Source organism: Dreissena polymorpha, chromosome 2, assembly GCF_020536995.1.
Source record: "Dreissena polymorpha isolate Duluth1 chromosome 2, UMN_Dpol_1.0, whole genome shotgun sequence".
In the NCBI taxonomy this organism is placed as follows: Eukaryota; Metazoa; Mollusca; class Bivalvia; order Myida; family Dreissenidae; genus Dreissena; species Dreissena polymorpha.
Window position 1 is genome coordinate 57,953,582 of NC_068356.1, and position 22,865 is coordinate 57,976,446.

General features: G+C 37.1%; 1 protein-coding gene across 1 annotated transcript in view; it reads left to right on the plus strand.

Moving 5' to 3' along the window:
• LOC127869753 (intermembrane lipid transfer protein VPS13C-like) overlaps positions 1–22,865 on the plus strand; it is a 186,278-nt gene that overhangs the window by 160,189 nt on the left and 3,224 nt on the right. Inside the window, 15 exon segments of the mRNA XM_052412414.1 lie at positions 958–1,055; positions 2,197–2,347; positions 8,813–8,947; positions 10,261–10,342; positions 11,062–11,131; positions 11,525–11,633; positions 12,378–12,497; positions 13,113–13,231; positions 13,969–14,050; positions 14,724–14,837; positions 15,134–15,209; positions 15,711–15,874; positions 16,472–16,641; positions 19,588–19,702; positions 22,564–22,655. Coding sequence (XP_052268374.1) covers positions 958–1,055; positions 2,197–2,347; positions 8,813–8,947; positions 10,261–10,342; positions 11,062–11,131; positions 11,525–11,633; positions 12,378–12,497; positions 13,113–13,231; positions 13,969–14,050; positions 14,724–14,837; positions 15,134–15,209; positions 15,711–15,874; positions 16,472–16,641; positions 19,588–19,702; positions 22,564–22,655 — 1,697 coding nt within the window.

Below are 22,865 nucleotides of genomic sequence, written 5' to 3' on the forward strand. Positions count from 1 at the left end.
GCGTTGGCGGATTTCATTGAAACCTGGTATGAGTATACATATGGATAAAAGGATGATGCACGCGAAATGGCATTGTACACCATCTGTTAATAACGGAGTTATGGCCCTTTGTATCTTGAAAAAATGCTTTTTTGTGTCCGGAGCCATATCTTGGAAGTGCTTTGGCGGATTTCATTGAAACTTGGTATGAGTATAAATATGGATAAGAGGATGATGCACGCCAAATGGCATTGTACACCATCTGTTTATTACGGAGTTTTTGCCCTTTGTATCTCAAAAAATTGCTTTTTTGAGTGTCAAATATAACACTTCTGTGTCCAGAAGCACATTGGCGGGGATATCAATTCAACGAATTTGCTTGTTTACCTAGTCACCAAAGATCGGTAAGTACCATCCGGGTTTTGTTATTTTTTATTATTCTACCTAAAAAATTTTTTGGGGGGAGCAAATAGTCGCCGCTTTGTCTCTCAGTGCATGTGTCCGTGTGTCTGTCCGTCCGTGCACAACTTTTGTCGGGGCTATTTCTCAGCAATTAATGACCGGAATTCAATTAAACTTTATGGGAAGCTTCACTACCAAGAGGAGATGTGCATATTATCAGCCGGTTCTGGTCGGATGATTTTTCACAGAGCTATGGCCCTTTGAAATTTTCCATTAACTGTACATATAGTGCAATTCTTGTCCCCCCAACTACTAGACATTTCCTTTCATCTGAATATATAGTGCAATATTGTGACAAAAAAACTTTGTAGAGCATCACCCGTTTCCCACGGTTTCTTGTATTTTGAAGAAGTGGAACATTTTTTTTAGGTAATAAAAAAGCCATTGGCTGTTGCCAATTTATATCACTGTGTTATTACATGGCACATATATTCCAAAGTTTGGAAATACAATAAAGTTTATGTCACTGGGTGTTATTTCATCAATACAGGGATAAGATATAATAAACTTTTGCAGGCAGGAGAACTGGAGATTACTCTCAGTATACAGGACATAGGACTGTCTCTAGTGAACAACTTCACACAGAGAGAGGTGGCCTACCTTGGCATTACAAGGTACACTTAGAGATAGTAGCAAGGTTACTTAGAGATAGTAGCAATGTAGCTTAGAGATAGTAGCAATTTTACTTAGAGATATCAGCAATATAACTTAAAGATAGTAACAAGGTAACATAGATAGAAGCAGTGTATCTTAGACATAGTAGCAAGGTAACTTAGAGATATCAGCAAGGTAACTTAGAGATGGTAACAAGGTAACTTAGATAGTAGCAGTGTATCTTTGAAATAGTAGCAAGGTAACTTAGAGATATCAGTTTTTGTAACTTAGAGATACATGTAGTAACACGTTAATTTAGAGATAGTAGCAATGTATCTAAGAGATGGTAGCAATGTATCATAGTGATAGTAGCAAGTTAACTTAGAGATAGTTGCAATATAACTTAGGGATAGATGCAATTGTTACTTAGTGATAGTAGCAAGGTAAGTTAAAGATAGTAACAAGGTAACTTAGAGATAGTAACAAGGTAGCTTAGAGATAGTAACAAGGTAACTAAGAGAAAGTAGCAAGGTAACTTAGTGATATTAACACAGTAACTTAGTAATAGGAACAATGTAACTTAGAGATAGTAGCAATTTATCATAAAGATAGTAAGAAGGTAACTTAGTGATAGTAAAAAGTAAATTTAGTGATAGTAGCAATGTACCTTAGAATCTTAGAGATTGTAACAAGGTAACTTATAGATAGAAGCAATGTATCTTAGAGATAGTAGCAAGGTAACTTAGTGATAGCAGCAATGTAACTTAGAGATAGTTGCAATGTAACTTAGGGATAGATGCAATCTAACTTTGTGATAGTAACAAGGTTACTTTGTGATAGTAACAAGGTAACTTAGTGATAGTAAAAAGGTAACTTAGTGATAGTAACAAGGTAACTTAAGGATTATATAGTAGCAAGGTTACGTATAGAAAGTAGATAAGACTGTTTAGTCGGTACAGACTAATCAGGGGTGAAACTTTCCTCCTAAACTGGATTTTTGCTTAGTAGAGGATTCCTTTAAAAAAAACAATATAACAGCAAAGTATCTGATCTGATTAGCTTTTGGGGACTGCACATGTAAATCTGGGTTGCTCATGCATTAAGACTTCTTTTTTCCAAGAGCAAGACAAATAATAGGCTATAATATTATGTAACTTTCAGTTCGGGGATCATCTGGGAGGAGAAGAGGAAGCGGTTCAAGGCTCTCGACATGAAGACCACTGCGGCCCTGGAGATGGCCTATCAGAAGTGGGACACTGAGAAACTGGCGGGTAGAATGCAGCCTGAGAGACTCACAATTGACAAAATGGAGGTAAGATTTATGGAAATTAGTGATTAATTTTTTGATTGGGGACAGCCTTTAATAACTGTGACTTATAAATAACTAGTGGATAAAAACTAGCCTGAAAAATGGATGTCTTGGGAAACTAGCACGTAAAACTTCACAGGGAAAAAACTTAAACTGGAGGAGAAATATTTCTGGATTTTTTTTAAAAATCTGTTTATCTTTTTTTTATGGCATATGCTTTTTATGACATGAATAAAATCTAATAGATAATATTACCTTTTTAGCTCACCTGATTGCTCAGGTGAGCTTTTATGACTGGTCTTTGTCCGTTGTCCGTCTGTTAACATTTGTTCATAAACACTCTAGGGGCCACATTTATTGTACGATCTTCATGAAACTTGGTCAGAAGCTTCGTCCCAATGATATCTCGGTCGAGTTTGAAACTGGGTCGTGCCGGGTCAAAAACTAGGTCACTAGGTAAAAAAAAAGAAAAAACTTGTAAACACTGTAGAAGTCACATTTCATGCCCAATCTTCATGTAACGTGGTTAAAATGTTTGTCTTAATGATATGTTGGTTGAGTTCAAAAGTGGTTTCGGTCCGTTGACAACATGGCCGCCAGTGGGCGGGGCAGTTTTCATTTTTTGGCTATAGAGAAACCTTGTAAACACTCTAGAAGTCGCAATTTTTATGTCCCCCACTATAGTAGTGGGGGACATATTGTTTTTGCCCTTTCTGTTGGTTGGTCTGTTGGTTGGTTGGTTGGTTGGTTTGCGCCCACTTTAACATTTTGCAATAACTTTTGCTATATTTAAGATAGCAACTTCATATTTGGCATGCATGTGTATCTCATGAAGCTGCACATTTTGAGTGGTAAAAGGTCAAGGTCATCCTTCAAGGTCAGAGGTCAAATATATGTGGCCAAAATCACTCATTTTATGAATACTTATGCAATATTGAAGATAGCAACTTGATATTTGGCATGCATGTGTATCTCATGGAGCTGCACATTTTGAGTGGTGAAAGGTCAAGGTCATCCTTCAAGGTCAGAGGTCAAATATATGTGGCCCAAATCGCTTATTTTATAAATACTTTTGCAATATTGAAGATAGCAACTTGATATATGGCATGCATGTGTATCTCTTGGAGCTGCACATTTTAGGTGGTGAAAGATCAAGGTCAAGGTCATCCTTCAAGGTCAGAGGTCAAATATATGTGGCCCAAATCGCTTATTTTATGAATACTTTTGCAATATTGAAGATAGCAACTTGATATTTGGCATGCATGTGTATTTCATGTAGCTGCACATTTTGAGTGGTGAAAGGTCAAGGTCATGTTTTAAGGTCAAATATATGGGTCAAAATTGCGCATGTAATGTCACTTCTGCAATATTGAAGCTAGCAATTTTATATTTGAAATGCATGTGTATCTCAAGGCGCTGCACATTTTGAGTGGTGAAGGGTCAAGGTCAAGGTCATCCTACAAGGTCAAACGTCATATAGGGGGACATTGTGTTTCACAAACACATCTTGTTGCCCAATCATCATGAAAGTTGGTTAAAACATTGGTTTTATTGATATGTCGGACGAGTTCGAAAATGGTCCAGATCGGTGAAAAAACATGGCTGCCAGTGGGCGGGGCATTCTTCTCTTTATGTATATAGTGAAAACATGTCAACACTCTAGAAGTCACATTTTTGGCCCAATTTTCATTAAATTTTGTCAGAACTTTTGTTTCCTAGATACGCGAGTTAAGTTTGAAAATGGTTCCGGTCTGTTGAAAAACATGGTTGCCAGGGGGGACGGGGCAGTTTTCCTTATATTTATATAGTGAAAAGGCTTACGAACAATCATGAATTAAGGTCATGTAACATGCGAGACAACTCTTCTATATATTGCATTTAAGTTTACAGTAGTTACTCCCCTTTGATTATTAATGTTTTCATAATAATACAGTGTAATTGTGTTTCATTTATGTGTTAATTGCTATTTGAGGTTGGATGTTTTTATGCCCCTTTTCGAAGAAAAGGGGGCATATAGTGATCGGACTGTCCGTCCGTCTGTCTGTCTGTCTGTCCGTCTGTCCGTCTTTCCGTCAGACTTTGCATTTAGGTTTCCAAAAATGCTCGTAACTTCTATGTCCCTTGAGATATAACCTTAATATTTGTTATGCATGTGTATATGGACAAGGCCTTTCCACATGCACAATTTTTTTAACCCTTGTGACCTTGACCTTGAGCTTAGGGTCCGCGTTTAGGTTTTGAAATCTGCGTTTAGGTTTCGAAAAATTCTCTAAACTTCTATGTCCCTTGAGATATAACCTTCATATTTGGTATGCATGTGTATATGGACAAGACCTTTCCATGTGCACAATTTTTTTAACCCCTTGACCTTGAACTTAGGGTCCGCGTTTAGGTTTCAAAATCTGCGTTTAGGTTTTGAAAAATGCTCATAACTTCTATGTCCCTTGAGATATAACCTTCATATTTGGTATGCATGTGTAAATGGACAAGGCCTTTCCATACACATAATTTTTTTTTCCCTGTGACTTTGACCTTGAACTTAGGATCCGCGTTTAGGTTTCAAAATCTGCGTTTAGGTTTCGAAAAATGCTCATAATTTTTATGTCCCTTGAGATATAACCTTCATATTTGGTATGCATGTGTATATGGACAAGGCCTTTCCATACGCACACAATTTTTAGCTCGGGTGTTTTCGGAGAAAACCCAAGTATTGTCATAGCCAGCTCGTCCGATTTCCGCGTCGTGCTAAAACCTTAACATTGGCTCTAAAATCAAAGTGCTTCCACCTACAACATTTAAACTTCATATGTAGCTGCACCTTGAAGCGTTCTACATGCCACACCCATTTTTGGGTCACTAGGTCATAGGTCAAGGTCACTGTGACCTCTAATATTCTTCTGATAAGCTTTTATTTATTCAAAACTGCAGCCCCAGCAGATCATTGGCACCGGCTATGGGTTGCTCTTGTTTACCTCTGTGACCTTGACCTTAAACTTAGGGTCCGCGTTTAGGTTTCAAAATCTGCGTTTAGGTTTTGAAAAATGCTCATAACTTCTATGTCCCTTGAGATATAACCTTCATATTTGGTATGCATGCGTATATGGACAAGGCCTTTCCATACGCACACATTTTTTTACCCCTGTAACCTTTACCTTTAAGTTAGGGTCCGCGTTTAGGTTTTGAAATCTGCATTTAGGTTTCGAAAAATGCTCATAACTTCTATGTCCCTTGAGATATAACCTTCATATTTGGTATGCATGTTTATATGGACAAGGCCTTTCCAAACGCACACAAATTTTAACCCCTGTGACCTTGACCTTGAACTTAGGGTCCGCGTTTAGGTTTCGAAATCTGCGTTTAGGTTTCGAAAAATGCTATAACTTCTATCAAAGCGTTTATAGGGGGCATATGTCATCCTTTGGTGACAGCTCTTGTTTTAAGCTCACCTGATTGCTCAGGTGAGCTTTTGTGACTAGTGTTTGTCCGTCGTCCGTCTGTCCGTCCACATTTGTTTGTAAACACTCTAGAGGCCACATTTATTGTCTGATCTTCATGACACTTAGTCAGAAGATTTGTCCCAATGATATCTCGATCGAGTTTAAAACTGGGTCATGCTGGGTAAAAAACTAGGTCACTAGGTCAAAAAAAAAGCTTGTAAACACTGTAGAAGTCACATTTAATGCCGAATCTTCATGTAACTTTGTCTATATGTCTGTCTTAATGATATGTTGGTTGAGTTCAAAAGTGGTTCTGGTCCATTGAAAAACATGGCCGCCAGTGGGCGGGGCAGTTTTCCTTATATGGCTATAGAGAAACCTTGTAAACACTCTAGAAGTCACAATTTTGGCCCAATCATCATGAAAGTTAATTAAAACATTGGTTTTATTGATATGTCGGACGAGTTTGAAAATGGTCCAGATCGGCGAAAAAACATGGCTGCCAGTTGGCGGGGCATTTTTCTCTATATGTATACAGTGAAAACATGTGAACACTCTAGAAGTCACGTTTTTGCCCAATTTTCATGAAATTTGGTCAGAACATTTGTGTCCTTGATACGAGAGTTGAGTTGGAAAATGGTTCCGGTCAGTTGAATAACATGGCTGCCGGGTTGGGGCAGTTTTTAACCAGGTTTTCCGAAGGAAAAAACTGGTTATTAGATTGGCGAATGCGGGCGGGCGGGCTGGCTGGCTGGCTGGCGGGCTGGCGGAATAAGCTTGTCCGGGCCATAACTATGTCGTTCATTGTCAGATTTTAAAATCATTTGGCACATTTGTTCACCATCATTGGACGGTGTGTCGCGCGAAATAATTACGTCGATATCTCCAAGGTCAAGGTCACACTTTGAGTTCAATGGTCAAAAATGGCCATAAATGAGCTTGTCCGAGCCATAACTATGTCGTTCATCGTCAGATTTTAAAATCATTTGGCACATTTGTTCACCATCATTGGACGGTGTGTCGCGCGAAATAATTACGTCGATATCTCCAAGGTCAAGGTCACACTTTGAGTTCAAAGGTCAAAAATGGCCATAAATGAGCTTGTCCTGGCCATAACTATGTCATTCATTGTGAGATTTTAAAATCATTTGGCACATATGTTCACCATCATGGGACGGTGTGTCCCACGAAAGAATCACGTCAATATCTCCAATGTCAAGGTCGCCACGACTAAAAATAGATTTAAAAAAAAAAAAACTTACAAAGGGGGTTAATTTTTTTTGGTCATTTCAAAAGTTCAGTTTGAGTTTTCTCCCTTTATCAGATTTTTTTTTCACAATGAAAACCTGGTTTTGTGACAATTTTGTCCCTTGTCTTATATTCATTTAGTAAAAAAAAGCTTGTGAACACTCTAGAAGTCACATGTTTTGCCCAATCATGATGAAACTTGGTGAACATATTTCTTTTAAATATATCTCAGATGAGTTTGCAAATGGTCCCGATGGGTCAATAAACATGGCTGCCAGGGGGTTGGGGCAGTTTTTCTTATGTGACTATATAGAGAGAAACCTTGTGATCGAACTCTATAGAAGTCACATTTTTTGCCTAATCATCGTGAAACTTAGTCAAAACGTTGGTTTTATTTCAAAACGTTGGTTTTATTGATTTCTTGGACAAGTTGGAAAATGGCTTAGATCGGTGAAACACACTTTTTAGCTCACCTGATTGCTCAGGTGAGGTTTTAGGATTGGTCTTTGTCCGCTGTCTGTCCGTCCACATTTGGTTTGTAAACATTCTAGCATTCACATTTCTCAAGCATTCTTCATCAAAGTTGCTGAAAGATCTCAGTCAAGTTTGATGATGAGCAAAATCACATAATTAATGCCATAATTATTTCCCTTAGATTGTCCAAATTTTCATTATATTATACAAAATCCTTGTAAGCAAAGTTGATGTTTGGAAAGGGGGGTCAACTCAAAATATAGGTCACCATTTCATATCTTGCAAAAACAAAAACACTCCCTACGCCAGAGTTTTGGTTCAATAATGATGAAACTTGACCATGATGTTTGTCTGGTCAATATCTAGGTCAAGTTTGACATTAGGTAAAGATTGAATGAAGATTGAATGAACCGACTCCTCTCAGGTGAGCGAAATAGGGCCAAGATGGCCTTCTTGTTTGTTTTCATCTCAAATGTCTCGTTTTAGTTATCACAATAACAGCAATTTAACACAACCATAATTGTGCTGCTTAAATGAATGCAGACCAGTTTTTGACTTGTATGATGATGTTTAAACTTGACATTACAATAATCTAATGAGGCTTTTACTGGAAGTTTAGAATTGCTTGCATGGGTTAAGATCAGCTTTGAGTATATGATGATACAGAAACCCATAAGATCACAAAAAGTTGAACTGATTTGTATGCTTTAATGTAATGGGAGGAATAAAGCATTGCTCTTGTCCGTCAGTGCTTATGATTGTTCAGAAGATTGTGTTCTAAAATACTCTTCAATTACTGGGAGGATTCTGCTCAAACTTTCAAAGTTTTATGAACTTAATAAGATGATGATCGTAAAGTGAGAAATTTACAGTCTTACGAGTTTTTGCAAAATGAAGGCCGGTTGTCGTTTTTTCCACAATATGATATACAGAACCAAAATTGTGTGTTTTAAGTTTTTGCTTTAAGTTTCTAAGCCTTATGACCTGAGTGTTTCGGTGATCACTAAGAACAGCATTTTTTGCTGCCACCAGTTTTGGCTGAGTTATGGCCGTTGTCTCTTGTCTCACTTTTTAATATATTGTCCCTTTAAAAATTGTATGCAACTGCTGTTTGAATGCTTGTTGGTTAAACTTTTATAGGTAATAACCTAATAAGTAGATAATAATGAAGAAAGGAAGGTTTGCTGCAATCAGTTTCACCAGATCTAAGACCAAGAACAAAGACAATTCATCTGACACTAAATTCAGCTGAAATTAGTGGCAGATGTTTTCTATGGTCTATGTTTTTCAGTAAAATGAATGTTTTCAGATCAACTTTATGGATATGATGATGTTAAAACCGAACAAAAGACTGATCAGGCGCAGTTTTGAGAACGGACTCTGGCTTCAGTACAAGACGTCACCACATCAGGTGCAGTTTCATGCAAAGATCAACAGAGTGCAGGTAAAAGCATCTTGTAAATAACAGCTAACATAAACATGTATTGTAAAACCATTTTAAATTAAGTATAGAAAACAAAAATGTATTGCACCATTTTATTCTTTACTGGTATGTAATTGACATAACAATTAAAAGGTTTGACACTCTTCAGTAGACTTTCTATATCATGCTTGGACTTTTGAAAAAAAATACCACAAACTGAAAAAAGATTTACAACATTTTAATTACATAATTGGACTTGTATCAACCATGACTTCAACTACCTGAAATTTAGTAACAGTAAATGACTTGAGTCTAATATTATCACTGAAAAAAAATCAAATAATGTTAAAAGTTAAAAAACAACATATCAATTACTGTGATTCTCAGACATTGTTTTCACTTATAATGTAATTTGACTTGACTTCATTGGTAATACATGACACAGTTTTCATTCATATGTAATTTGACTTGACTTCTTTGGCTATGCATGACATAGTTTTCATTCATATTAATTTGACTTGACTTCATTGGTTTTACATGACACAGTCTTCATTCAAAGGTTATTTGATTTGACATCATATATTATACATGACACAGTTTTCATTTATATGATATTTGACTTGACATCATTGGTTATACATGACACAGTTTTCATTCATATGTAATTTGACTTAACCTTCATTTGCTATACATGACACAGTTTTTCTTCTTAAGTAATTGGATTTGACTTCATTGGTAATTCAGGACTATGCTTTTGTTCATAATAAAATTTGAATTTAATTGATTAGCAATCCAAGTTTTTTTGCATTATTATAATAGTCCACTTGAGCTTTTATATATTATAACAGACTAAATAATTGCCAAAAATGGTGAGTATGTTTAGTCAATTATATGGCTTAATTGCTCTCTAAACTTGTGTTGTTTTTTCAACCCTACCCACAGAGCTCTAGTTTAGATCTTTCTTTTTAATGAAATTGTTATGAAAAAATTTGGGTGTGCATAAGTATGTTAATAGTGCCGGGTAGCTCAGTTGGTAGAGCCCTGGACTTTAAATCAGAGGCGGGCTGGTCTTTCCCCAACTTGGCTTACTTGACTTGTTTTGTGATTGGTCATGAAATCCCCCCCCCGCTAACATCTGAATCTAGTAGAGCAGTTGTCAGTTACAGGTGCAGTATTTGCACTTAGTACTGGTACACCTGTTAGTCCCGGAAAAATATGTGGGTTGATTATTTGAGCTTCATGATATATCTGAATTACTGTTGAAAATGACATGAAACTAAAAACAATAAAAAAATCAATAGCAATAATATTGATATGATTTCTTCTGTTACAAGATTGATAACCAGGTGGCTGGAGCAGTGTTCCCAACAATCCTGTCCCCCATGCCTCCACCCAAATCAGTAGCTGCAGATAGTGGTAAGATTGTGTCTGCAGATAGGGGTAAGATTGTGTACACCAGGCAATGTGTGGAGCCAAAGCTCCTTTCATAAAGGACAAGATTTCAATTCGCAGTGAAAGTTTAGGAATTTTAGTTTCCCTGACTTGCATAGGAGAAAATCCTTCTTGAATTAAATATGGTTCATGTAATGATAAAATATTGTGCAAGTAATTTGACTATGCTTTATAAGGGTGATATTTTATGATGATGGTATTCCAGCTAAGATGGTTATACAGGAACCAAATACAGCAAGTAGGAAAATACAGATTTTTTCTATCTACATGTGGTACACTAATTGATGAAGCCTGTATTTCGTTAAGTTTTAAAATTGGTATATAATAAACGGTGTTCCTCATACAGCGTAAAACTCATGAATTCAAACAGAATATGTTTTTTGTTGTGAGGATCTTTTGAGCCTTGTTCTGGGAAAACTGCGTAATTCATCATTCCATGTGAATAAAAGTGTCATCTCAGTTTAGTTTGTGTAGTCCGCTTAGGCCTATCAGGAGCAACACTTTCTGCTTTATTTGGATTTTATAGTTTAAGTGAGGTCTTTCCTAAACAAAAATCCAGTTTTGGTGGAAAATGTCGTCCCTGATTAGCCTGTGCTGACTGAACAGGCTTATATGGGACAGCACTATGCGCACATGCATTAAGCCCAGTTTTCCCAGAATGAGTTTCTATTTGTAATTTTCAGTTCCGAAGCCTTTCACAGAAGTCAGCATGATGTTGAGGAAACATGAGCACAGCAAAGTTTCACAGATGAAGTAAGCCTCATGCATACAATCAGGCCATACATATGAGCCACACTCTACAAAAAGGGGCTTTAATGCATGTGTGAAAACTTTTTTCTCAGATTAGCCTGTGCAGTCCACACAGGCTAATCTGGGAAGACACTATCCGCTGAAACTGGATTTCTGCTTAGAGAAGACTTTCTTTAAACGAAAGATATCATAAAAGCGAAAAGGCATGTCCCAGATTACTGACACTTTACGCACCGTCATTAAACCCCCTTTTCACAGAGCATGGCCCATATAATTTATTTCATTGAACCATGTTACTATTCTTATTGCATTTGTTATTATAATTTTGTAACAAAGATAGAAAATCAAACAAATTCTGATAAAAGAGTAGTCTCTAATTGTTAACACATATTGCAGGTATTTTAAGGTGCTAGTTCAGGAGATGCAGGTAAAGGTAGACCAGGGCTTCCTCAATAATCTACAGGAGATGTTCTCAGCAGACCAGGACGTTACCAGTGAGCAACAGGTTGGGGAAGAATAGAGAGCTCAGTGTTGAGTTGAGATAAATGAGCTTGTCTTACTTACAGGAAAACAGGGCTTACTGCATGTGCATAAAGTGTTGTCCGAAATCAGCCTGTTTAGTTTTTATATGCACATCAGGGACAACACTAATTGCTTTGATAGATAGGACTTTTGTTTAAAAGAGACTTCCTTTTATTGAACATACATGTTGCACACTTGCAGCTAATACCGTATTAAAGGTATTATATTAAAACATGAATAAAAAAAAGGCAAGAAATTATTCTTGGTAATAAATAATTTCATTCTTCTGCTTACTATATTGTTGTGAGTCTTGTGACAGCAAACAATCCATGTATAGATGACTGTAACGTAGTAATGTCATGTTATGTATAAAACTATTTATCCAATGTTTGAATGATGAATGTCTTGTGAAGTACAGCTCCACTTTTTGTGATAGTGGGAAAACAAGGCTAAATTCATGTGCATACATTGTTTTCGCAGATAAGCCTGTGCCATTTGGACAGGCTCATCCGGGGCAACACTCTCCGCCTCAGCTGCCTTTTCTTCAATAACAGACCAGCCTTAAACAAAAAATTACATGAAAGCAGAAAGTATTATCCTTGATTAGCCTGTGCACACTGCACAGTAGCCTGTGCACACTGCACAGACTAATTTGTGATAATACTTTATGCTAGTGCATTAAATCATGTTTTCCCTCAGCTTGTCTCATATGTCTCCTGCACTTCAGAAACAGCTGTTGGATGAGGACATAGAAAAGACCCAACAGGACCTGATCACCACCATGAATCTGTCGCTGGCCAGTGAGCAGAAAATGTTCTACGACCATCTACATTTATCTCCTATCAAGGTACGTTAACATCACATAGGTACTGGCAATAAATTTGTGGTTCCCCAAAATATATTATATATCAGAACAATTTCTCAATGGTTTCCAGCGTATATTAATATCTTAATTTTTTTTCCCAGCTTAGATTTGGATCTATACAATGGTTCCTATCCTATCTATTGAAAAACAATGGTTCCCATTTTTAGGTCTATTTGTATACACTGATTTTCAACTTAGGTCTATATATATTCAATGGTTCCGAGACAAGGTCTACATGTATATTATTACACTGGCTGTTTCTGTACCTATGATCCCAGCTTAGGTCGATATCAATCCACTGGATCCCAGCTCTTTATAAATGCACTGATTCCCAGCTAAGGTCTACATCAATACACTGGTTCCCAACCCTGTATAAATGCACTGGTTTCCAGCTTAGGTCTATATCAATACACTGGTTCGTAGCTTAGGTCTATATCAATTTAATGGTTCTCAGCTCTGTATAAAGGCACTGGTTACCAGCTTAGGCCTATATCAATACACTGGTTCCCAACTCTGTATAAATGCACCGGTTTCCAGCTTAGGTCTGTATCTATTCCAATGTGCGGTCTATGTCTGTACACCGGTCCCCTGTTTCAGGTTCACCTCAGTTTCTCCCTACAAGGAGGATGTGGTGATGGGAAGCCCACACAGATCAGCTCCAATCTGATCAACGTGTTCCTGCAGAGTGTCACAGACATACAGGACGTTGTCTTCAAGTGAGCAGCTTTTGTAATTCTTGAATCAAATGAGCCTCCCCTTGGAAATCGGGGTTTAATGCATGTGCATCAAGTTTTGTTCCAGATTAGCCTGTGCAGGCTGCAAAGGCTTATCAGGGATGACACTTTCTGCCTTATATGGTTTTTGCTAAGAAAGACTTTCTTCAAATGAAAAATACCACAAATGTGGAGAATGTCGTTCCTGATTAACCTGTGAAACTTGCACAGGCTGATCATGGATGATGATTTACGCACCGTTTTTCCAGAGTATTTTTAAATGTATGATGTAGCTGAGAAACTCTGCTCAGCTATTGATTCAAATAACAGTGATTTTCTCAATGTTCTATTGTTATTAATGTTGATGGGTTTTGTTTTATTAAAAAGTATTATTTAAACGGATCATTCAATTGTTTCATTGTTAATGAGAATGCAAACTTTATTTAAGAATACATGTATACAATAATATCAACCACAAGCCTTTGCAAGATAGCAATCTTACCATTGATTGACACATACATGGTATTTTACTTAGCACCTTCAATGAAAGAAAATCACTAAAAAAACAAACACATACACACAACCATTTAAGAGATGTCAGGACAAACAACAATAAGACATCATTTTAGAATAAATTGCATGTTTTACCTTTAATTAAGTGAGTGGACATATATGTTATGTCATCAGAGCAAACTGCAGGATGATAAATCCATTTCTATATGAAAGATTGACTGTTTCAGACTTGGGTACTTCCAGCGTGAGCACATGTTCTACAACAACAAGCAGCTCACTGGAGAGATGATCGGCCACTATGCTGGGCAGGTAAGCATGGTCTGATGGGGTCGTCCCCTTTATTTACCAAGGCTGATCTAAACTACAATAGCATCTGTTTTATCTGTCTAGTAAGAATCAATACATGATTTTTTAAATACAATGAACAACGAAATTATCTACCCATGTTTTATCCAAAGAATTATATTTCCTGAAAATAAAATGTTAATTAACCAGCCAAAGAGATTGAGTTTACTTTAGTTTATCGGGAGGCAGTCTTGGTGTGCTAGTATGCTGGAGCATAACCTTGGTCAGCTGATCAATGAGTTACATGTATGGTATTGTGAATACTGCTTTAGAGGAGAACATGTATAGAGATTACATTATTATAAACCCACCCTCTTCTTAAGTTTTAGATGAGGTTTATTGGATTCATTGTCTGGAAATTAGTCCATTTGTCTGGCAATTGATCCGTCAAAATAAAAAATATTGTAAGTTTGTGGAGCAATCTACTTCTGCATTGCTCAAGCATTTTATTTGAAACTTCAAAAATGTCATCACCATGAAGTGTAGGTGTGAATTTTATATTGTCATCAATTTAATTCTTAGTTTGTGGTGTTGGACTAAGCCATGGGTATTGGTGCAATGCCAGTGACAAAGCCGTGCATCTGTATTAGTAACAATTGCCACAAAGCTCTAGTGTTCTCTCTGATTTGATCTGCAGGCCATCAAGCAGTGGTACGTGCTGGTGCTGGGTCTGGACGTGCTGGGAAACCCCTTCGGCCTGCTGAGAGGCATGGCAGAGGGTATGCAGGACCTCTTCTATGAACCGTACCAGGTAGGTGGGGTATACTGTTTGCCCATCTTGGTCAGAATGCTGAAGAATACCAAATTGTTTCTGTGGGAATATCTATCATTTCTTTATTCAAATGTGAAGTGTACAGACAATATGAACTTTTTATATTGAAACTTTTTATGAAGGATCATAACTTAAATGGTGTTGTATTAAATGTCATAAAATAAACATACATATTGTGTTTCTCTCTACTGTTACCAAAACCAATATTCCATAAACATGACCTGTCAAGGTCTCACCAATGGCTACCAGTTACCTGTACACATTCTTCACTTCAGGGTGCCATTCAAGGACCAGAGGAATTTGCAGAAGGCATGATGTTGGGAGTGAAGAGTCTGTTTGGACACGCCGTTGGTATGTCCTTTAAATGGATTTAATAAATATTTTATTTAGGTATTCACATTCTAAATATATATATATACTATCTCTCTCCTAGCAACGGATACATTTGAGAAAGTTTCCTAACTACATATGTCCTTGAAACTGGCACATGTCTAAAATATGTCCTTAAAACAGGCATGTAAATAAATATCTTAATAAGGGTTGTCCTTGAAATGGGGACATCCGATCTCCAAACATATGAGTACAAGAAATGTCCATGAAACAGGTTCTTTTAAAAAGTCTTGCTTTTAAACAGGCATGTAGAATAATATCTTAACTTGGTGTTTCCTTGAAAGGGGCACATTTAAAAAATATCTAAGTATGTCATTGAAACAGGCACATTATAAAATTATCCTAACTTAGAATGTCCTGAAACTAAAGACATGATGCTGGAGAGAAGCTTATTTTCTCTCCATTTGAGATTGAAGATTGATGGGATATATGTGCCATTGTTTGTATGTTTTCATGTTGTAGGAGGGGCAGCTGGGTCTGTGTCAAGGATCACAGGGATCATGGGCAAGGGGATTGCAGCCCTCACATTGGACGATGAGTACCAGAAGAAGCGAAGAGAGGCTCTGAATAAGAGACCAGCCAATGTGGGCGAGGGATTTGCACGTGGTGGCAAGGGGCTTGTCATGGTAGTTGTATTGATACAGTTTATGTGGTCAAGGGGTTCACATGTGGTGGGAAAGGGCTTGTCATGGTAGGTATATCTATACAGTTAAGATCATTGTAAAAGACAAGTTTCAGAAAATTACTTCTGTCTACACAATTTTGCACAGTATTTTATGGCATGTATTTCGAATCCCATCACAACAAAGCTGTATGCGGGGGTCACATTTTGAAGTCAGGTTGTCTGTCTTGCTGTCATGTTTTTTTTGTCCAGGGCATATTTCTTATAATAAGAAGTTTTAATTTTAAATTGCTTATGTTGGAAGTTCATTTTGAGGAAAAGTTCTGTGCGTAAGAATTCTATATTTTGCTTCAATTTTTTACCTTTGTTTTAAAACTAAATGTGCAATATTCTTGGATAAAATGGCATGCAGGGGTAGTTCAGGAACAATTGTGGCATTTCTACTTTTGTATCCCAGCTTATTGTGCTTATACTTTCTAAATCAAGATAGCAAATCTCTGATTGGCCAACTGAAAGGTTGTTAAAAGGTGACCTGCTATTTGTATGGATAATGGAGGATGTGAGTGTAATCAAATTGATACTTAGATGTATATTTTTCTAGGGCGTGTTTGATGGTGTCACAGGCATTGTCCGGAAGCCCATTGAGGGGGCAGAGAAGGAAGGGGTGGAGGGGTTCTTCAAAGGGGTCGGCAAGGGGCTGGTTGGCGTGGTAACAAGGCCCACTAGCGGGGTCATTGACTTTGCCAGCAGCTCATTGGAGGGCATTAAAAGGTTTGAATTTGGTCTGTGTTTCATAAATTCACTTTGAAAAAAAACTTGAAAGTTTCAGGGTTTTTATCTCTACTTGCCGAAGGCCTGAAGAGCTTATGTCATGGCGTGGTTTCCGTCGTCCGTCCGTGCGTGTGTGCGTTAGACTTTTTCTTGTTTACGAGATAAAGTCCACAGTTTTCATCCGATTCTTTTCAAACTTGTTCAGTGTCTTTATATTAATGAAGACTCGAACCCTATTGAAAATGGGTTACATCAGAGTAAAAAGTCCAGAATTATCTCCCCTTGAATTTGAGAATATTGTGAAATAAGGCTTGTTAACGCAATAAAGTCCACAGTTTTCATCCAATTATTTCCAAACTTGCACAGTGTCTTGATCTGAATGATGAGTCAAACCCTATTGAAAATGAGCAATATCGGAGTTATTAAGTCCAGAATTATCTCCCCTTGAATTTGAGAAAAAAATGAAAATTCAGTTTTTTTTTATGTGATTTAGTCCATAATTTTCATCTAATTCATGGCAAACTTGCACAGTGTCTTTGTATCAATGAGGACTCAAACCCTTTTTATGCCCCCCTTCGAAGAAGAGGGGGTATATTGTTTTGCACATGTCGGTCCGTCCGTCCACCAGATGGTTTCTGAATGATAACTCAAGAACGCTTAGGCCTAGGATCATGAAACTTCATAGGTACATTGATCATGACTGGCAGATGACCCCTATTGATTTTCAGGTCACTAGGTCAAAGGTCAAGGTCACAGTGACTCGAAACAGTAAAACGGTTTCCGGATGATAACTCAAGAATGCTTAAGCCTAGGATCATGAAACTTCATACGTACATTGATCATGACTGGCAGATGACCCCTATTGATTTTCAGGTCACTAGGTCAAAGGTCAAGGTCACAGTGACTCGAAACAGTAAAATGGTTTCCGGATGATAACTCAAGAATGCTTGCGCCTAGGATCATGAAACTTCATAGAAACATTGATCATGACTGGCAGATGATCCCTTTTGATTTTCAGGCACTAGGTCAATGGTTAAGGTCACATTGACTCGAAACAGTAAAATGGTTTCCGGATGATAACTCAAGAATGCTTACGCCTAAGATCATGAAACTCCATAGGTACATTGATAATGACTGGCAGATGACCCCTATTGATTTTCAGGTTACTAGGTCAAAGGTTAAGGTCACAGTGACTCGAAATGGTAAAATGGTTTCCGGATGAAAAACTTTAACCTTGGTTAAAGTTTGATAACTTCTTATGTCTGTCTGTCTGTCCATCAGATGGTTTCCGGATGATAACTCAAGAACGCTTAGGCCTTGGATCATGAAACTTCATAGGTACATTGATCATGACTGGCAGATGACCCCCTATTGATTTTCAGGTCACTAGGTCAAAGGTCAAGGTCACAGTGACTCGAAACAGTACAATGGTTTCAGGATGATAACTGAAGAATGCTTGCGCCTAGGATCATTAAACTAAATAGGTACATTGATAACGACTGGCAGATGACCCCTATAGATTTTCAGGTCTCTAGGTCAAAGGTCAAGGTCACAGTGACTTGAAGTAGTAAAATGGTTTCCGGATGATAACTCAAGAATGCTTACGCCTAGGATCATGAAACTTTTATCGGTACATTGATCATGACTGGCAGATGACCCCTATTTATTTTCAGGTCACTAGGTCAAAGGTCAAGGTCACAGTGACAAAAAACGTATTTACACAATATCTGCCACTACAACTGACAGCCCATATGGGGGCATGCATGTATTACAAACAGCCCTTGTTTAAAAAGAGCAATATCGAAGCAATAAGTCCAGAATGACTTCCCCTTGAATATGAGAAAATTTTGATATCCTGCTTATTTACGCAATTAATTCCACAGTTTTCATCCAATCATTTCCAAGTTTGCACAGTATCTTTATATCAATGAGGACTTGAACCCTGTTGAATATGAGCAGTATCGGAGAAATAAGTACCGGTACACAATAATCTCCCCTTGAATTTGAGAAAATTCTCCTTGATTGCGCGATTAAGTACACAGTTTCCATCTTATTCTTTCCAAACTTGCACAGTGTTTATAGCCGTAGAGCGATTCAGGCCCTCATGGGCCTCTTGTTTAAAGCATAAACTGCTATGGCTGCTGAAATATTTATTTTTTACTTGTTGCTACCAACCCCTTTGTTGTCAAAAGGTGCTACAAATTGAAAACTGTGTCTAATTTCCTTATGATTTCCACCAATTGGGTATTTCAGGTAAAAATAGCTCCAGTAAAGTGATTAAAAGGTGAGAATCTCATTTATAATTTTGTTCCCCTAAGCATTTACTTTGGACTTATACATAGTAGGATAGAAGTTTCTTTGAAGATATTAAAATGTGAAAATTTGATTGGAATTTATTCATTAAATTATTAAAAAAATCCCTTTAATGAACACTTAAGTAAATTCCAAAGGAAGTCAGCAATGGGCTGGTCAGCATGGTACCTAGGATCAGCAATAGGGGGAATGGTCTCATTGTCTCAGCCAGCAGATTTATTGATGGGTTTAAAAGCTGAGAATTTAGGCTTGTTATTCCTAAATCCCCTATGTTAAAGGTTAATTGTTGGACATTACACTAGGAGATGGTTATAATGAGGCCTACCATTTCATTATGGCATTGACTTTGTAAGTAGCTTAGTTGAAAGGGATAAATAGGTGGGGTCTAAGTCAGTTTTCAGGTATCCCCTTAATTTTAGACCATTAGGAGGTTGTTTAAAAGTTGTGAGTCTTCATTAAATGGTACATCTATTTCAGAATAGTAGATAATTTTGTGGACTTATCTTCTCAATTCTAAACAATCAAGTGGATAGTTCAAACGTTATGTAACTTCATGGAAGATGTATCTATCACAGAATAGCTGTCGATTGTTCAAAGGTTATCTATTTTCATGGAATGGTGTATCTATTACAGAATAGCCGATAACGTTGGGGAGATCCACAGACTGCGAGCCCCAAGGAGATTCCATAAAGACGGAATTATACGCCCCTATAACAGACAGGAAGCAGAAGGCTGCGCTGTGCTCATGGTTATGAACACTATATATGTAACACATAATAACTAATTAGTTACAAAGAAGTGTTTGATGCCCATAATAACCTAAACTTGATATAATTACAAGACAAAATTGAATCCATTTAAGTCTGCAGACAACTGCCATGGACTAAGAATTACCAGACTCTCATAGCATTTGAATTTCGACTTTTGGATGGATCTACCTAATCGTTAAAGAGTTGATATTGTTTATACTTTGCATATGGTTTGCATCATTGTAGAACAGTACATGTAAAACGCAAGAAAGGAATGATTTTATTTTGCCGCCGGTAGGGTGGCATATAGCAGTTGAACTGTCCGTCAGTGTGTCAGTCTGTCCGTCCGTCCGAAAACTTTAATGGCCATACATTTTTCAATATTGAACATAGGTACTTGATATTTGGCATACATGTGCATCTCATGGAGCTGCACATTTTGAGTGGTGAAAGGTGAAGGTCAAGGTCATCCTTCAAGGTCAAATGTCAAATATATGGCGTCTGTCCGTCCGTCCGAAAACTTTAACATTGGCCATAACTTTTTCAAAATTCAAGATAGCAACTTGATATTTGGCATGCATGTGTATCTCATGGAGCTAAACATTTTGAGTGGTGAAAGGTGAAGGTCAAGGTCATCCTTCAAGGTCAAATGTCAAATATATGGCATCTGTCCATCTGTCCGAAAACTTTAACTTTCGCCATAACTTTTTTAAGGTCAAATTTTGCAATATTAAAAATAGCAACTTGATATTTGGCATGCATGCGTCTCTCATGGAGCTGCACATTTTAAGTAGGGAAAGATCAAGGTCATCCTTCAAGGTCAAGGTCAAAGGTCAAATTTTGCAATATTGAAGACAGCAACTCCATATTTGGGATGCATGCGTATCTCATGGAGGTGCACAATTTGAGTGGTGAAAGGTCAAGGTCATCCTTCAATGTCAAAGGTAAAATATATGGCTTCAAAACGGCGCAGTAGGGGGCATCGTGTTTCACGAACACAGCTCTTGTATTTACTATTCAAAGGTGATACTGGTTGCCATATGTATAAAACCCAAATACAATGGGTTAGTTAATAAGTGAGAAATAAGTTTTTAATGGTCATGGAAACATAAACTTGATATAATTGAGAGATAATTTTCCGATCAGTTAAAAATAATGTGTTGATGCACATAGCAACTTAAACGTGATATCATGAACACATAGTATTTGGTAATATAGAAATGTGTTTTTTATTTATAATTGTTTATTGGCTATTTATTTATTTTTTTAGCTCTGGTTTGATAAAACCACGAATGCATCAGACAAAATTACAAATATTTTATGACAAAAACTAATAAATAACAAGTAAATACAAGTTGTAACAAGAGCACCGCATTGCGGGTGCAGACCGCTCAACTATTTTTCTTTTTAAAGGTGAAGGGAACTATCTCAATACTTCAATAAAAAAAGATGGATGGGTGGGGTGGAGAGGGGTGTATAGTGTTGGGGTGTGGTCATTTATTACATTATCTTCCAAAAATAAGAAATAAAAATGCAAAAACAAAATAAAAATATTTTTTTTTTTTTTTTTTTTTTGGGGGGGGGGGGGGGATTAATGGGTGGCATAGTTGGACGCTCTTTCAAAAATAGAAATATTTTAGTTTTTTAACCATGTTTCCAAAAAGAAAAATTGGTCGGAAGTTGGGTGGGGTCGGGGGGGGGTATAGTGTGAGGGTGTGGTCATTTATAAGATGATCTTTCCACAAAAAAAAATGAAAAATACAAATTGGTTGTTTTTTTGGGGAGGGGGATTCGGGGGCGGGGGGGGGGGGGGGGGCATGGGGGATGGTTTGGGTGGAGTCTATTGTAGTATGTAATGTAAGAGTTGTTTTGTCAAAGTATTAATCAAATCTGATCATAAATAACGAAGTCATGGCAATTTGTGCAAAATTTAATTATTTGACCTTGAGAGTCAAGGTCATTCAAAGGTCAAGGCAAAATTCAACTTGCCAGGCACAGTACCCTCATGATAGTATAAAAGTATTTGTAGTTTGAAAGCAATAGCCTTGATACTTTAGAAGTAAAGTGGATGTAAACACAAAATTTAACCATATATTCAAAGTTACTAAGTCAAAAAAGGGCCATTATTCCGTTAAAATGACAACCAGATTTATGCAACTTGTTCCGTACAGTCCACTTATGATAGTTTGTGAGTGTTCCAAGTCTGAAAGCAATAGCTATGATACTTTAGGAGTAAAGCGGCCCAAAACACAAAAGTTAACGAAATTTTCAATTTTCTAAGTATAAAGGGGCCATAATTCTGTCAAAATGCCAGTCAGAGTTACAAAACTTTGCCTGCACAGTCTCCTTATGATAGTAAGTAAGTGTCGCAAGTATGAAAGCAATCGTAGGAATAAAGTGGACCTAAACACAAAACTTTACCAAATTTTCAATTTTCTAAGTATAAAAAGGGCACATAATTCTGTCAAAATGCACGCCAGAGTTATCTAACTTTGCCTGCCCAGTCCCCTCATGATAGTAAGTAAGTGTACCAAGTTTGAATGCAATAGCTTTGATACTTTATGAGAAAAGTGGACCTAAACACAAAACTTAACCGGACACCGACGCCAAGGTGATGACAATAGCTCATTTAAAAAAAATAAAAATAGATGAGCTAAAAATAAAAGAAACAACATAATTTCTGAAAGATACAAGTCTTTAGAAAAATTAAACAAAAAAGTGATACTATGAACACTATTATAATTTGTTTCTATGAATATTGGCAGCATGACATTTCAACTGAAACAAAAATAGATACTATGAACACAATGATGGTTTGTTCCTATGATTATTGGAAGCATGCTATTTCTTTGGTTGTCAGGAGACAGAGAAGGGCCGTTACCGAATTGAAGACTACGTGGCCCATGTTGTGGTAACCAAGGACAACAAGAATGTCTTCCTGGTCACCAACAAGTAGGGGGAAGTGTTATTCCTCTTAATATTTGTTACGAAGAATAACATTATTTTTTTAACACAATTACGTTAATATTTTCGCCCCAATAACATTTATATTTTCACCACAATTTGTTAATGTTTTCATCACATTTACATTAATCATTAGATCATTTCTGTGGGGAGGAAAATTCTGTTTACTGATTTCGGACAAACAAGATGTGAATACCG